Source organism: Dendropsophus ebraccatus, chromosome 5 (assembly GCF_027789765.1).
Source record: "Dendropsophus ebraccatus isolate aDenEbr1 chromosome 5, aDenEbr1.pat, whole genome shotgun sequence".
Lineage (NCBI taxonomy): Eukaryota > Metazoa > Chordata > Amphibia > Anura > Hylidae > Dendropsophus > Dendropsophus ebraccatus.
Window position 1 is genome coordinate 42,797,531 of NC_091458.1, and position 17,326 is coordinate 42,814,856.

The 17,326-nt window shown below is 41.4% G+C and overlaps 1 protein-coding gene across 1 annotated transcript in view; it reads right to left on the reverse strand.

Moving 5' to 3' along the window:
• Positions 1 to 247: 247 nt before the first annotated feature.
• Positions 248 to 17,326, reverse strand: part of LHFPL6 (LHFPL tetraspan subfamily member 6) — a 126,503-nt gene continuing 109,424 nt past the window's right edge. The window contains exons 3-4 of the mRNA XM_069969952.1: positions 12,499 to 12,597; positions 248 to 3,442 (exon numbers count right to left, since the gene is read on the reverse strand). Coding sequence (XP_069826053.1) covers positions 3,324 to 3,442; positions 12,499 to 12,597 — 218 coding nt within the window. The 3' untranslated portion in view covers positions 248 to 3,323. The remainder of the gene's footprint in view (positions 3,443 to 12,498; positions 12,598 to 17,326) is intronic.

Sequence of the window (17,326 nt, forward strand, 5' to 3'; positions counted from 1 at the left end):
ATAGGGCACATTATACAAATCCTGATACAATGCCATTTTATAAATATTTAAATAAGGGGACTCAGCGCACTGGGGCGTTACTTTATCCCGCTTAGTGGTGCACCTAGAGATACCAAAAACAATATTAGTTGAGATAAGATATATATATATATATATATATATATATATATATATATATATTTATTTATTTAAGCAATGTCTGTACTTTGTATATTGTGTATAAAAAAAATCAGTGGTAAAAGAAGTATATATTTACAGGTTTTATTTTTTTTTTTCAAAATACAAACATATTACCTTATCATTGTAGTTAAAAAAAATGATAGTAAACATTACATAGCCCGAAGGCGGCATGGCAACTAAAGCACACGTGACTTCTATGACAATGTAGAACATAAGCCGTGTATGCTAGAGAGTATTCTAAGAGATTATTGAAGATCCACTGATAAAACATCAGGATATTGCAGTGCGAGAGCAAACAAAAACTATAGTCATGTTATATAATATTGTCGGGATATGATAAAACATGTATAATAAAAGAAAACATAATGCAGTATGGGTTCTTATTGTCACCTGTGCACATAAAACCAAAGACCTTTATAAAGGGTGATTACTGGTCCAATGGATATTATACATGATATATGCAGCAAAGGAAAATTAATACTGAACGTGAAGCTCCTCTGGATTTCGGAGGACGTAGTAGTGCAGAGGAGTTTCATAAAATTAGAGAGTTAAAGAGGGAAGTCTCTAAGGTTTTCATGTTATTCCACTGACGGGAAGAAGGAGGCAATGGCTTCTACCTGATCAACAGCTGAGAAAAGCTCTGGGGAAAGTAGTATATAGAATGGCGGAAAGGGCAGCACTCCGCAGAGATGGTATCCGCAGAAAGTTGGAGATTTGTGTCACATGTTTTTTTTCCTGTTCTCTACAAATTGAAGTGAATGCACAAAAAGATTGGGCAAAATCTGCCTTACCTTTCTCGTACTTTATTAGAAAGTGAATGTATCATATCCTCTATTGTCCTGGGAATTTTCACCTGATGTAAGGGGGTATTATAGGATTTACTTCATTTGCAGAAAGTATATGTGCAAACAATTAAAGAAGCACTCCGGAAAACGTTTTTATGTGCCCCCTCGCTGTAAGCTGGCGCGTATACTCACCAGTGATGATTGGTGTCCCGCGTTGCGGCTTCGTTCCAGTCCTGTGGTGCCATTCAAATCCTGCGCAAGTTTATGTCATCTCTTTACTGACCCCTCTTCTGTTTCCAAGCCGATTGAAAGCCGGAAGTCATGCTCTCCCATAGGGATGCATTGGAGAGTGTGACTTCCAGCCTTCAATCTACATGGCGACGGAAGAGGGGTCAGAAGATTGATGATGTGAACGCCCACAGGATTTGAACTGTGCTGCAGGACCAGAACAAAGCCGTGCTGCGGGACACCAATCATCGCTGGTGAGTATATGGGCCAGCGCACTGCGGGGAGACTAAAAAAAATTCCGGAGTGCTTCTTCAATGGCATGCATATAACAGGGGCACAAATAGGTAGCAACTCTGTGGTGCTTCCACTGTATATAGTTTGCTTTGCAGGGGGTGAACACATCAGAAAGCAGCTTGTGGAAGCAGGACCCATATTTTGAAATGCCCTGTTGTCCAAACCATGTGATCTTTTTATATGGAACCTGTCATCACTTTCATGCTGCCTGAACCATGGTTGGTGGCTTCTGCTTCCTTAAGGTCCTTTTCCATCTACGGAAGCAAATGAGTGCCGATCAGCAAGATTGGCGCTTGTTTACAGTGCCTTCAGAATGCATGATCAATAGTGCTGCCAGGCAGCACGAATGATCCTTGTATCGTTCGTGCTGCCATTAAAATGTACTGGTGCCGGCCACACATCCCGTTTGTGTGGCCAAATTTGATATATTTTTAGCGCAGCACAAATGATTCAATCAGCCGACGATTGGGCGATCTCCAGCTTCTCGGCTGATCGCTGACACTTTTACATGGGCCAATTATCGGCCTAAGGAACGTTTCTAGCGATGCTTCTTGCTTATCATTTACCCATGTAAAAGGTGCCTTACTGGCTAGTGATCTTTTTATTCAGTTTGGATATAGGGTATAAAGAATATCTATCGCTGCTTGGGAGAAGTCATAAAGTAGTGGGGAGCAGAAAACTAAACCCTTCCGTAATACATCTCATTAGGAAAACTCAAAATGTTCCCCTCTAGTCTAGTGAGAAAAGATCTGGCTCTTTAAAAACTGAAAATTAAAGTTCAAGTCAGCCCCCCGACTAGTCTTGGGGGGATATTGGAGTCATGATATCATCTAATCATTGTCTAATATCCCTACACTTTGGGGTAGGCGAATGGGATTAAACAATCAGATTTGCCATGTTTCTAGTGGCTTAAAAATTATCAACACAGAAAGTTCTTGTTTGGGTTCATAATGATTGGATTCAGCAACTTCAGCTCTGTGTTCAGCACCATGGACAGCACGTCAAATGGTTGTGCATCACAGGGAACATTCCCACAACTCTTTGTTGATAACTTTAAAACCACAAAGGATATTGCTAATCTAATTATGGAAATCAATTTCTGAGATGATTCTGGTCTTCTTCGATATGCTACAGGACTACCTTCCCATAGGAAACACTTGATTCAATATGGTGACTATCAAGATGGCGACCATGTTGTGGATATAGGCCCCTCTATTTAGATATGTTATTTTATCTTTTGTTTCTGAAATATAAGGGTGTCCTGAGAATTCAGACTCACCCTATTTATACAGCATTACTTAACACTGGGTGGAAGCCAATGTTATTAGAGAAAATGTCCTAGTGGATACACAGATACGTTAACTGGTCTTAGACCATTGCGCCATTGAGTCCACCATTGTTATTATGAGTCAGCAGGAGGAAAAACATGAAATCAAGAGAGCAAAAACAAGTGAAAGAGAAAGTCCTCCAATGCATCACATTCTATGGTATCTGAATGCGCCTGCAGGCCATTTTGACAGATGTAATACTCAAAGGCTGTGATAACAGAGGCCTCTGTGCTATTCATATACATGTGCTTATCTCACTCAGAGAGACCTTGCTGCGTCCAGATCACAACTGTGGCCTATAAGTAGCATGGTCCTCAGTCCGCAGCACACTGTCCATACGCGGAAACAGACCTTTGTTTCTCATACGTTGCATTTTATCCATTTCAGGTTGCTGCCGCTGCGGAGTCAGATCACAAAGTCTTTTTAACTTGTCGGCTGTCCTGGTAGGCAAGCTCCAAAGCCAGGTGATAGAAAGCTGCTCCCCCTCTTCCGGACTTTAGGACCGCCACTAATATGGATACTGCTTTTGCTTTTTGCCAGAGAAACATGACAACCACGTGCAGATGAGCATTGCGGCAGCCGCTCCTCCGCCGGTGCAGTAATATGCCCATCCGATTCTGCACATTCCTAAAACAAAGCAAATACTGTCGTGAATATAGGAACATATGTAACATTACACAGTATAACGCATCATCTTCTCACCTCTGGACTACCTTCTCCAACCCTATTCCCTTGATGGGTCCAACCCCAGCACCCCAATAATCAGCTGATTGGAGGGGTCATGGCGAGTGAGAGTGCTGCAGTCTCTTCAATGTCTGCCCTTGCTGGTCAGTGCAATTGAACTATTAAAAGCAGTGGTCAATTGAAATCAAATGAGCGGGACAACACTTCATCTTACATTGATGCTGCCCATAATGCAATGATTGCAAGGAACAGCAGAGACAGCTATTGACTGCAGCATTCACACAAGCATAGTTGCCCCTTTAAACAACTAACTGGGGGGGCTGAGATTTGGACCTCTGCCAATCTAGTTTTGATGGTCTATCCTCAGGTGTGTAAAGCTGGAGAACCCCTTTAAGCATAAACATCTAGGAGTCCTGTATATCTGTATTTGTTCATGCCCAATAGAGCATTTCAGGCAGTAGTCATAACTAGAGATGATCGAACAGCCGAAAATCTTAGGTTCGATCGAACTCGAACCTTGCCGGACCTTCCGTATTTGATTCCTGATGCCTTCCCGGTCCGCGGGGAAGGAGGAGACAGCCCAGGTACCACCTGGAATTCTGGGATACAGCCTATTACCTAGTCTGAATCACGAAATTCCAGGCGGTACCCGGGCAGTCTCCTCCTTCCCCACGGACCGGGAAGGCATCAGGAATCAAATACGGAAGCTCCGGCTAGGTTAGAGTTCGATCAAACCTAAGATTTATGTCTGTTCAATCATCTCTAGTCATAACACATTTTTTCATTAATTCAAAAAAAGGTCATTTCCCCCCAGAAATAGCGCCACTCTCATCTACAGGCTGTCATGGGTATTGCAGCTTATCCCTATTGACATTAAGTACAGCTTTATATGAAAGATATACAATATAACATCTTGCACTCTTGAATGTCAGATTGTGATTGCCTGCTGCTCTCGGTTATGGTTTTCCAGGTAGATACACAATGAATTAGATATTCTCGTACAGTACATCCAGTGCACAAGATGCATCGGCAGTCCCGTTCTCTGTACGCTCAGCTGGGTGTGAAATGTCTGTTGATATTGAAGCTTCAATGACTCTCCAATGTTCAGAATGTCATTTTACTGTTTTATAGTTGGTTAATGTGTAAGCGGTGATGCGTCACTTCAAGTTATAGCTAAATATAGAGAACTGAAAAGCAAAAGCTCCTGAAGTATTGTGCTAGGAGAGCGGAGCAAAAAAATCTACTTCCATTATGGTTGTTATTGAACTGTAGAATGTTATTTGTCCTCCCCCCTATGTAGCATCAACACACACGCTATTAAGACTACACCTCCATGGTGACTTAGGGGTCACCATGTCAGTTGCATGATCTTAATGCTTTCCTAGGGGGGGGGGGAGAGTTATGAGTCACTTGTGATGTTTGCAGGGATGACCTTAGGTTGAAAGGTGCCCTGTGTGGTACTCAGATTTGATGCTGTGTTCAGATATTTAACTGAAATCTGCTGCAGAAAATCAGCTGCAGATCCTGTAGGTGTGAACGCACCCTTAAGGGGTATTCCCAACCGAGCATGGTATTCCTATCCAAGGAACAGGGATAACATGCTCATCGTGAGGGTTGGACCCCCCCCCCCCACCAATTCCAAAAATGGAGACAAACGTATCCTTTGTAAGAATGGTGCGCAACAGGTTTTTCGGGCTGTACTTTTTTTTTTTAATGTACTCAGCTTACCTTATCAAATATGTCAAAAGTTATTGATTGCAGCAGGTCTCACTGTTGAGATCCGCTGTAATCAGGAGGTACAGCCGGGTAGAGAGAGCACAGCAGTGTGCTCTTCTACCCGACCGGCTATAGATCTGACTCTTTATCTTCATAGACTATAGCCTATTATAAAGGAAAACATATGGATTTGATTTACAATGGGGAGAGGAGGTCATGCCACACTCTTTCCCTGGCTGTATCTCCAGGTTGCTACAGATTGCAACAGTGAGACCCCCTGCAATCAATAACTTTTGACTTCTCTGATGACATGTGAGTATTGACTTTTTTTTTTAAGTAGCCTGAGAACTCAGCAATATTTAGTTTTCTATTGAATAAATAGATCCATGGCTGCTTCTTTCTTATAAAACAGCACCACATCTATCCCCAGGTTGTACAGTGGGAAAAAAAGTATTTAGTCAGTCACCAATAGTGCAAGTTCCACCACTTAAAAAGATGAGAGGCTTCTGTAATTGACACCATATGTAGACTTCAACTATGGGAGACAAAATGAGAAAACAAATCCAGAAAATCACATTGTCTGATTTTGTATGAATTTATTTGCAAATTATGGTGAAAAATAAGTATTTGGTCAGTAACAAAATTTCATCTCAATACTTTGTTATATATCCTTTGTTGGCAATGACAGAGGTCAAACGTTTTCTGTAACTCTTTACAAGGTTGGCACACACTGTTGTTGGTATGTTGGCCCATTCCTCCATGCAGATCTCCTCTAGAGCAGTGATGTTTTGGGGCTGTCGCTTGGCAACACGGACTTTCAACTCCCTCCAAAGGTTTTCTATAGGGTTGAGATCTGGAGACTGGCTAGGCCACTCCAGGACCTTGAAATGCTTCTTACGAAGCAACTCTTTTGTTGCCCTGGCGGTGTGCTTTGGATCATTGTCATATTGTAAGACCCAGCCACGTTTCATCTTCAATGCCCTTGCTGATGGAAGGAGGTTTGCACTCAAAATCTCACGATACATGGCCCCATTCATTCTTTCATGTACCCGGATCAGTCGTCCTGGCCCATTTGCAGAGAAACAGCCCCAAAGCATGATGTTTCCACCCCCATGCTTTACAGTAGGTATGGTGTTTGATGGATGCAACTCAGTATTCTTTTTCCTCCAAACACGACAAGTTGTGTTTCTACCAAACAGTTCCACTTTGGTTTCATCAGACCATAGGACATTCTCCCAATACTCTTCTGGATCATCCAAATGCTCTCTAGTAAACTTCAGACGGGCCCGGACATGTGCTGGCTTAAGCAGTGGGACACGTCTGGCACTGCAGGATCTGAGTCCCTGGCTATGTAGTGTGTTACTGATGGTAGGCTTTGTTACATTGGATCCCAGCTCTCTGCAGTTCATTCACTAGGTCCCCCCGCGTGGTTCTGGGATTTTTGCTCACCGTTCTTGTGATCAATTTGACCCCACGGGGTGAGATTTTGCGTGGAGCCCCAGATTGAGGGAGATTATCAGTGGTCTTGTATGTCTTCCATTTTCTAATTATTGCTCCCACAGTTGATTTCTTCACTCCAAGCTGGTTGCCTATTGCAGATTCAGTCTTCCCAGCCTGGTGCAGGGCTACAATTTTGTTTCTGGTGTCCTTTGACAGCTCTTTGGTCTTCACCATAGTGGAGTTTGGAGTCTGACTGTTTGAGGGTGTGCACAGGTGTCTTTTCATACTGATAACAAGTTTAAACAGGTGCCATTACTACAGGTAATGAGTGGACGAAAGAGGAGACTCTTAAAGAAGTTGTTACAGGTCTGTGAGAGCCAGAAATCTTGATTGTTTGTAGGTGACCAAATACTTATTTTCCACCATAATTTGCAAATAAACTAAATCAGACAATGTGATTTTCGGGATTTGTTTTCTCATTTTGTCTCTCATAGTTGAGGTCTACCTATGATGTAAGTTACAGGCGCCTCTCATCTTTTTAAGTGGGAGGACTTGCACTATTGGTGACTGACTAAATACTTTTTTTCCCCACTGTATGTGTAATTGCAATTAAGCTCTATTCACTTCAATGGAGCTTAGGGTGCCTTTACACAGAGAGATCTATCTGACAGATTTGTGAAGCCAAAGTCAGAAACAGAATATAAACAGAGAACAGGTCATATATGAAACATTGAGATATATCCTGGCTTTGGCTTCAAAAATCTATCAGATACATCTCTCTGTGTAAAGGTACCCTAACCTAAGAAAAAAAAAACACACACACAACCAAACTGAGGACAAGAGTGGTGATGTTTTCGGTAGAAAGCAGCAATGTTTTTGTAAGCTTGGATAACCCCTTTAAATTTATGGTTGGGTCAGGACTGCAATAGACTAAAGTTGCATGAAGTGTTATTGTAAACGCTAAATGTGTTGATGTTCCAGAGTTTCTATTTACTGAAATAAAAGTTAGAGAAGGTCAGTAATTTCACAGACTCGAGAACACATCGAGATGCAAAATTATTGTTTCACACTCACATAAATCATTTGGAAAGATTATTAACCAGAAAATTGGTTATGCTTTTGTTATAACAAAGCTCCACATCTTGTAATAAATCCAATGCTGACACTACCGGGGAGGTCGAATGAGGCAAAAACATATATCAGCTTTATCTTCACCAGCAAAACGTTATCAGCATAACTTGTGTGGACAGGCACCCGCCATATCTCCGTGTACACAGCAGACCAAAGTTTCAAAAACTTGTTACAACCGAAAAGATTTTCTATGAGCTACACAGTAGGGTGCAGGGCGGGTGAGGGATAGTATTAAGTGATGTCCTTACATAGCTTCCCGCTCATTGCAGCAATAATCCAGATAAAAAATGATGAATACTACAATCTAATAGAAATATGACAAACATAGAATTCCTGATGTACTTAGGAGAATAGAAATGCTGGCTCCGTAAATGGAAAATATGATTTTCACCATTTTAAAGACTCTGAAGAATTTAACTTCTTGGAAAAAAAAATAGAATACAAATAAAAAAAACAACTAAATAAACATAAAAGAATATAAAAATATTGTTTAATAATGTGCAGCCTAAAAATATTTTCAATCCTTAAAATGTGGATTTAAAAAAAAAAAAAAAAAATTCTCAATACATAAAATCAGTTTTGACTATTGACTTTTTTTAAGCGAAAGGTAAAAGAAAGTTTAATTTCTATAACACCATTCTGCAAAAAACTGTTAAGTATACATTACGTACCGACTATACCAAGCTGAATATGTGTCGTTTTTCTAATTCTTTATAGAATCGTTTTTGTTCTTTAAATGATTGTATTTATACTTTTTTCATGTGATTTTTTTCTTTTTTCCTGATTATTGTTATTTTAAATGTTATTTCTTTACCCTACAATGGGGAGTTTACTTGGAAATTTCACTTTTTTATTTTATACATTAAAAAACCTATGTATTTTAATTCAATACTGCTCATGCACAGAGCACTGGCACGGGGGCCTTTTTTAGTCCCCTGGTTATCCATTTAAACCTTCCACCATGGTATCATTATTTGCAATCAGGGGGCTATTGAGTAGAAAACCCTTTAGGAAGAAAGGATTGAATAAAATCATAGCAGAAAATCTACTACTATAACCTTACTTTACCTACGACACCACCTCCAGCCCTTGCTCACTTTTCTCTGGTTTCTCAGGTTTCTGCTTCTGGTCTTATTACATTCCTGTGGTAGGGGCCCAGTGTCAGATTATAAGATCTATACTGTTGGATTCAAGATTCAAGGAATTTTGTTATCATAGGAAAAGAAGTTGGATGCAGCCCCAATAAGTCTTGGAAAAACCTGGATACAGCCTATGGCCCATCTTCTTCAGCCACCAGTAATCAATTGCTGCACGCTCGGAATTAGACGAACCCAAACAAGCTTGAGGTTCGCTCATCTCTCGTTCTCACCCAAAAGCTAAGTGCCAATATTATCCAATGAGGAAAACACCACCAAACTCCAACAACGGGGATCCATGACTCTTGAAAAAGGAACCGGTACAGTTCCGAAATGCGTTGGATCTTTTTAATAAAATGTTATAATTTTACGTTATTCATCTGGTCACCATTAGTCGGACCTGCGCCTGGATTCCCGTTGTTGGAGTTTGGTGGTGTTTTCCTTATTCCCTTGGTGGAGTTGGGGGGTGGCTGTGGCTTGCAGGCTTATACTTTTAATGCTATTCCGAGAGTTGTGCCTCCTGGTCAGTACAACTCCATCAGGTGAGGGTTACCATATTCTATCCCTTCACCCCTTTTAGTCCAGCTGATCCGCGCCATGAAGCGCTGTCCCTTGTTTTTCTTTTAATATTATCCAATGACATGGCATAAACTGCCAGTGGTATAGTTCTAGCTCATATGTTAAGTTTTATTAATGCCATGATGTTGTAGGAGCCATAAGGGCACTTAGTAATAGTACCCGCAGTGGTACTTGCTGCCACCAACGTGCAGATGTACAGAAAGCTACATATAGGTGCTACATTACCAACTTCTCCACCATGGCCCCCAGCTTAGGAAATTAAATCAGAAAACGTCATCATTTTGGAACCTTTTAAGGCATCACAGAATCTCGTATGGTAATCTAAGAACCTCACACTTTTCAAAAATGTTTTTAACAATTCTTCTATTTTAAATATCTATTTTATGTATTAGGTATATCTTAGCATCTGCTGCGTGCTGTTGGCACTTTTATCCGACCTCTTGCCTGACCTTTGACTATCCGATTGTTTGCTGACTTTGTACTGTGTTGCTCGTTTGGTTCTGACTTTGCTTGTTTACTATTCTATATTGTGTTTGTCTGCCTGTCTCATTTTGTGTTCCACATACTCAGTATAGGGAACGTCTTTGTGGTTGTCCACGGCCGCCTAGGGCCAATTGAGGCAAGTAGGTAGGGACAGTGGGTGGGTTCAGACCTAGGACCCACTGTCTTGTCCTGTCCGTACCTCCCTGTCCTGACACACATAATCTATAAAACAGAACACACAATCCGTGTCGGACTGGGGTATCTGGGACCCACCAGAGGAAATGATCCTTAGGGCCCACCAATGAAGGACCAGTGAGAAACAACATATCAGTCAGTGTATGTGCAGGTTCTAAAGCTGGGGGCCCACCAGAGGATCCTCTGTTCCTCTGGTGGGCCAGTCTGACACTGCACACAGTGCCCGTGCCCTTGTACGGCAAGTAAGGGCCAGTGGGAGGGGGATGGAACGCATTGATTTTTGTAGCTATTTGCTTGTGGTGTTTTGGGATTTTTATCTTCAGCTGTCATCTTGCTGCAAATGACACATTATCTAAATCCTAGGAGACCTTAGGGTCACTGACTTTTCTTGTGTAATTGTGTCACTTTAACAGTGAGATGTCGATTTTTTTCAAACGTGTATGGATCGGCAATTTGGTCATGGGCACGAAGCCCTAACCTGGCTAATATTCACATGTCTTATGCAAATCTTCCATATATTTTATTCTTAGGTTTGAATATTCAATTACAAGTAGCAATTACTTAAATGAACTCTTTGCTTTTTTTTTTCGCCAATGAATTCATTAATCTCCAGCTCAGGCTCCAGGGAGATCATTCAAATGGAAGACAAAAATCAAAGCAAAGTGATTAGCGAGTGTGAGGCTCAGTCAAAATAAGGAACGTATAAACAGGTACGGGAGGCAGCGAGGGCGTCGCAGACATGAGGTATTTATAGAGAACCGAGGATATCGCCTCAAGTAGAGACCAATTAAAGAAACAGGCATGAGATCATTAAGAAGAAAACATCCCAATACTCCAGCACCTGATAGACCAGAGACATATACTGAGATTTCCCAGCTGATTTTTAATAAATCAGATACATCAAAATCAATAGTGGCATAAAAACATTCCTTTTCCCTTTAATCATAGAAGGGTTCACCCCTCTCCACTAATATACCTACCTCTTACATGCTCCCAGAATGTGCACCCTGCTGTGGTAAATGCAGAAGGTATGTCACCTGTTATGTGACATGTCAATTCTTTGAGCACAGAGGTGCGAAGAGCGGAGGTGCATGAGCCCTCCCATTCAAGCAGATAGCAGGCAGGATTCAGCGCAGAGTCTACACGGAATTTCGGCGCCGATTCCATAGTGTGAATGGGAGGATGGGGGGGCTGCAATGCCCCTGGGTCCATTGCTTTTTGTTGAAACAATAACAAGAACACTGAAAAGATACCCCTATAACCATTTGGAAGTTTGTGTCTAAATGACAAAGATGCATGGTTCTGTCTAGTAATGAGAGATGCAGCATTGTCATTTGGATGTCAACCGACTAGATTTTCAGGGCATCTATAAAAAAATAATTTACCTGCAGAAATCATCATACAAATATTAAGCTTCATGTACCAGAAAAAAACATTTAAAAAGAACATTTGACCAGTATCACAGGTCATAAATAAAATGTATCACAAGGAGGCATCTTTTATATGTTATAAATGTGCCCTTCATTCTGTTCTACACATGGGTGTATTTATATTATATATGTATTTTTATTAGGTTCTGACTACAAACAGTCTCCACTGTAGTCAGGTTTTACCAGTAGAAGCCACAATTAGATCCAATGATGCACACGCTATGTTCTCTATTGATTGATCCTACACCACTGCATCTTCTCATACTGTATATTAGACAACAGTTGCAGGGACTGAAAAGAACACTTACCAACAGCAAGAAGAAAGGAAGGACTGATAAATGAGGGTACATATACAAGACAGATTTTCTGCCGTGGATTTTTGGCTTTTAAACTTTAGAAATTGGCCATGGATGTAATAGGGGAAGGGTATTCTTTTGTTTCTGAAACTTCTCCAACACAGATATGGAATGTGGATTGGAAAAATCCAAAGAGAAGAAGATTCCACATCAAAAACTCATATTTAAAATACCCCAATGTCCCCTATCAACATTAGTCAAGAATCTCTTTGTGCACCTCTGTTTGTCCTCCCTCACCTGTTCAGTGTCCAGTTTGGACTTTTATGTACTTTATACTACAATAAAGCGTGCAGAGAAGATAGGGTGAGTGCCGCAACTTCATTTATGTATTGTAAGCGATTAGTCAAGAATCGACTGAAGCCACCATTTTCTAAGAAATCGGTTAATGTGCTTAGGTTGAGGATTGGGTATTTGAATTATACCTGCCCTACCCTTATCTTCTAAAGGAGATAAGCAGAAATATTTGAGTTTTTTTTAGTATTTCACATACAAACATTGAATATTTCATGTGTTGTTACATGGGTTGTACTTACCCAGTTCAAACTGTGCCGAGACATTTCCACATGCTTGTCGGACCTCCTCACTGTTCCAACCCAGGGGATACAAAGCGCAGCCAGATCCAATCAGCAGTCCTGCAAGTAAAGGAGAACAAATTAAAGTACAAAACAGTGCAACACATCCTAGCTGTAGGCGTAGATCAGCTTCAGAGGTGATGAGAACCGAGAACAATACGTACAGATAAAATCCACACTTTTATGCTGCCGGTATATAAATACATTTCTGTTACCTAACATGAGTTTATTTACAACCCACAGAAAGTTATACATTATTAAAGTTCTTGAGTACTCAAAATGTTGTAAGGTATAAAAAACAAATCGTACGAATGTTTAACACAATTTTAACCCTTTTTAAAGGGAATCTATTGGCTAGTTTTGCATAGTGTAACTAATTACAGCCTCAGGGATTTTAGGTTTCTGAACTTCTTCTTGTAAGGGTACTATTAGACGGGGCGATAGGGGCCCGATAACACCTGTAAACTGGGCCTATTACACGGCCCAATAATCGTTACCGATGTCCTTGCAGCCCTTGCTTAAACTGTATACTTTACGTATACACGCTCCAGGGCTCCTCCTGCGCTCTGCTTCTCCCAGGGTCCCGTGCGCTCTAGCTCCAATAGCGGTGCGCGCCCGGCAACTGACGATATACATTACCTATCCATGCTCCAGGGCTGCTCCTGCGGTCCACTTCTCCCCGGGTCCTGTGCGCTCTAGCTTCAGAGCGGCCTGTCTGAGCTGACAGGCCGCTCAGCCAATCACAGGCCGGGACCGCCGCGGCCTGTGATTGGCTGAGCAGCCTGTCAGCTCAGACAGGCCGCTCTGAAACTAGAGCGGGCGGGACCCAGGGAGAAGCGGACCACAGGAGCAGCCCTGGAGCATAGATAGGTAATGTATATCGTTAGTCGGCGGCCGCGCACCGCTATTACACGTAGCGCTGCGCGGTCGGCAACGACAATTGTAGGTTCTAAACTATATCAAAGATCAGCTAATGATCGTTGTCATTGTCTGATCATTGTATATATTACACGGAACGATAATCGGCCGAATCGGCCCGATTCGGCCGACTATCGTTCCGTGTAATAGTACCCTAAGTACCCTAAGTCAGACAAATGGATACACTATGGAAACTACCCACTCACGGGCTACAAAATTGACCTGCCTCAGCCATTGATGAACTGAGTGGACATTTCCTGCAGGGTCAGCACTTTATCAGAAAAAGGAAATAAGGGCACCAGGGAACAGGAGCTGTAAGAGCGGCAGGGGGTCAGGGCGGGTTAGTATGCTCCATTTTCTTCTCACCTGGGGTTCTTTCTTTAAAAAAAAAAAAAAATGTTCCTTGACAACCTCTTTAAGTGCTCAGCATTTTTCTTTTACTGCTGTGCTGAAGGGGATGGCACTTAATCAGCCCCACCCTATGGACACTTGCTACTCATTTACATACATAAAAAAACAATAATTTCTCAGTTCACAGGCATACTTCACAAATCTAATGGTACATCTAAAAGTGCTTATAACCTGGTACCCTGTGATGTGAGCAATTTCATTTTGGACTTAAAGAGGACCCCGACCCCCTGTTAGATCCCCCTATACTGACGTGATCCCGCTTCCTGAGCCGGTCGGGTCACGGAGATATCAGCGCCAGAAGCCGGCGTGTGCTGAGAGATGAGTCCGATGCCCATATAGAATGACGGAGCATCAGACTCCCCATTCATTCTCTATGGGCATCTGACTCTGCTGTCAGCGCGCGCGCCGGGCTTTGGGCGCTGATATCTCCGTGACCCGACCGACTCAGGAAGCGGGATCACGTGAGTATAGGGGGATCTAACAGGGGGTCGGGAGCCTGTCACCCCGGCACGGGGGGGGGGGACAGGTGTCCTTTAATGATCCACAATGAAAATAGAAAACAAATAATAATAAAAGATCATACACATCTGTCAACTGCGATTCACGTTCCTCTATGCTGACACTGTTAGATAGTTATTAGGGAAAAGAGACAGCACCGGAACAAGATGTGGAAGCTGGGCTCAGCTTTCAGCTGACTGTCAATCAAGCAGAGGTAGGGATGGGAGGGGGAGCGAGGAAATTTTAGGGGGCCTGGAAATGCCTCTTTTAGTTTCAGAGAATATAACTTCTACATTAAGGAAGAACAGATCGATATATGAATGGTACCACTTGTGCATTCGGTCATGTATTGTAGTACAAGATCTATGTAAAAAAAGGTTTCTGGTGCGACTGTGCAGATCAACAGGAGGATGGGTTCCATTATCATTCAGTGGAACTAATTCTTGCCACTTTTATTCACCTTCAAATTAGTTTTTTAGTAACTATAACCTTATTTTTGCTTGAACATGCTGATAAAATAACACATGATCATTTAAAGGTGATGATCAATATGGCCGCCCTTCTTGTTGTCACAATAACTAAAATAGCTGCTGCTGCAAAAAAAAACAAAAAAAAAACATAAAAAAGGAAATATCTTGTAAAATAAAAGAAACATAATCACTAAACTCCTGATTTACTGATGAGACAATATTTTTACATTTTGGGTGTAAAATCTCCTCTAAGTCACAGAGATGTGCAATTATCCAGACACTAAAGCAACAAAGAGAATGAACTACCACAATATTTGCCTTCTTTCGTATTCACCAAGACTGCCAGGACGTTGCAAACTAACAATATCTACAGATGGTGAGAATTAAATTTACATGAGTTTGTGACTACTGACTGTAGCCAGAAACATTGGCCAGGAGGAGCGAGGAATACTAAAATCACTAATTCAGCTGAACTGAGACAGAATTCTTAAGTGGTCCAGATTATTCCTCAGAAATGTGGCACCTAAGCAGCAGCATATGTTCAGTGTCATCACCATCTAAGGAAAGCTGTGCATACTCCACAAAACAAAGAAATAACCCGGATCATTCCAGTATCTCTACCAGCGGAAGGCGGAAACATAACCCAACCACAGCAGGACTCTCTGACACGGCACTTCAATGTAACTGAAAATTAAGCAAGAACAATAGTTTCAAGACATAAAAGATTACATAAATCTATTCTATAAATGTTTTTCATAAGCATAAAGGATTATCTAACATAATTGATACTCACCTCCCCGGATGCCTTGCCAAATTTACCCAACAGTCTCTGATTCCAGTTGAGCAGGACTTCTTGTTTAAGTTTAAAACACAAGAAGCCAATTACTGTCTGTTGCAGTAGCTGAGCCAGCACATCCTGTATGTTGACAGGAAGCAGGAAGTGCTGCTCAGCCAGGACCAGGGGCAGGGGATTGGGGTGGGTGAGTATCATTTATTTGTCATTTTTATTGCAGCCTCTGTCCAGATGCCACAGTTGTGTGGTGTTAAACAATTCCTTCAACATTCCTTCTTAATCTATCTACAGAATAAACCAAACACTGATACAATAAAAAATAAAGACAACCCATAAACATAAGAGTAATATGGAAACATATGTCCATGAAAACTTGAGACTTGACAACCATTACCGCTAATAGGTCACAGCGACTACTGTCATCTAACTATAAGTCATGTGTGAAGTAAATATAATCAAGCATGAGAATTAAGAATTAAGTCCTTCAACCCAGTATATCGGTTAGCTGAATTATTGCTGTCAGTTGAGCTACACCAGGGGCCCCAACCTTGTTTAAATTTAGAGGGACACCCCTTGTGCTTGAACACTAAGGGGAACATTTAGCCAACTATTCCAGCAACACAGGGGCCTAGGATCCATCCAAAGCAATGGGATAGTCTTACAAGCCAGAAATAGGGATACATTTCAGGTTTTCTGGTTGTGATATCTTGGAGAATCTGTAAGGAATTTCAGTTTTTCCTTTTTCTTATTATTGTTCTAGTGAACACAGACATTGGGTGACTGGATGACAGTTTATGAAATACAAAATTGTATGATATTACAGAACCCTCCACCTGTTACCACCCCAGACGCCCCCCCCCCCCCCCCAGGCCATGGAACAGGTGGTAAATAAAAGAAGGTGACCATAGAGAAAACAACCCTCGAATTCCAAGACAAATGCATGCTTTCAGGTTCAATACTACAAGATTGAATTCTTGTACACTCCTGCAAAACATGGCAGTACTGTAGCTAAGTTGCCAATTGTAATTTACATTTATTCTTTACAAAATGTACCCATAACCCTGTTTAAATTACTTCATCTGTATCAATATCAGCTGGATTCACATAATGTTAAATTCTGGTTTGATACTTTCAGTTGTAAACTGTATGCGTCTTACCATATGCAGCCACCTATGTAGGAGTAGCTGCAAATCCTCTACATTTAGCAGCATCAAAATATTCCAGGAATAGAGTTTAACAGAACTTGACAAAGCCTCAAAACCACACAGTGCATTCCTGCTGTATAACAATAGAAACCACAGGCAAGGCACAAAAATGAGAATTTGTAGTTGAATTCTATAAATAATAAAAGAATGACAAAAATGGAAAGCAATTAAATTACAAATGAAACTGATGAAAATTATAGTTTCTCATATATATAAAAAAAATATGTCTGACACCTCTGTATGTCATAAAAAAAGACTTTTGTTATATTAGAGAGACACATCAAAAGTTTTTATTGGTCACGGTCAGATCCTTACTGATCAGGGTGTTGCATGCTCCTCTCCTTACTCTGTTTCTAGGACCTAGACGTCCCCATATACTTACATAGTGCGGCCGGCCCAACAAAGCAGGGAGGAGACTGCATGCGGACTTCTCCTGGCTCGTTCTCCTGGTCACATCCAGACATTTAAAACCTTTACCATGCCTCTCTCGCATT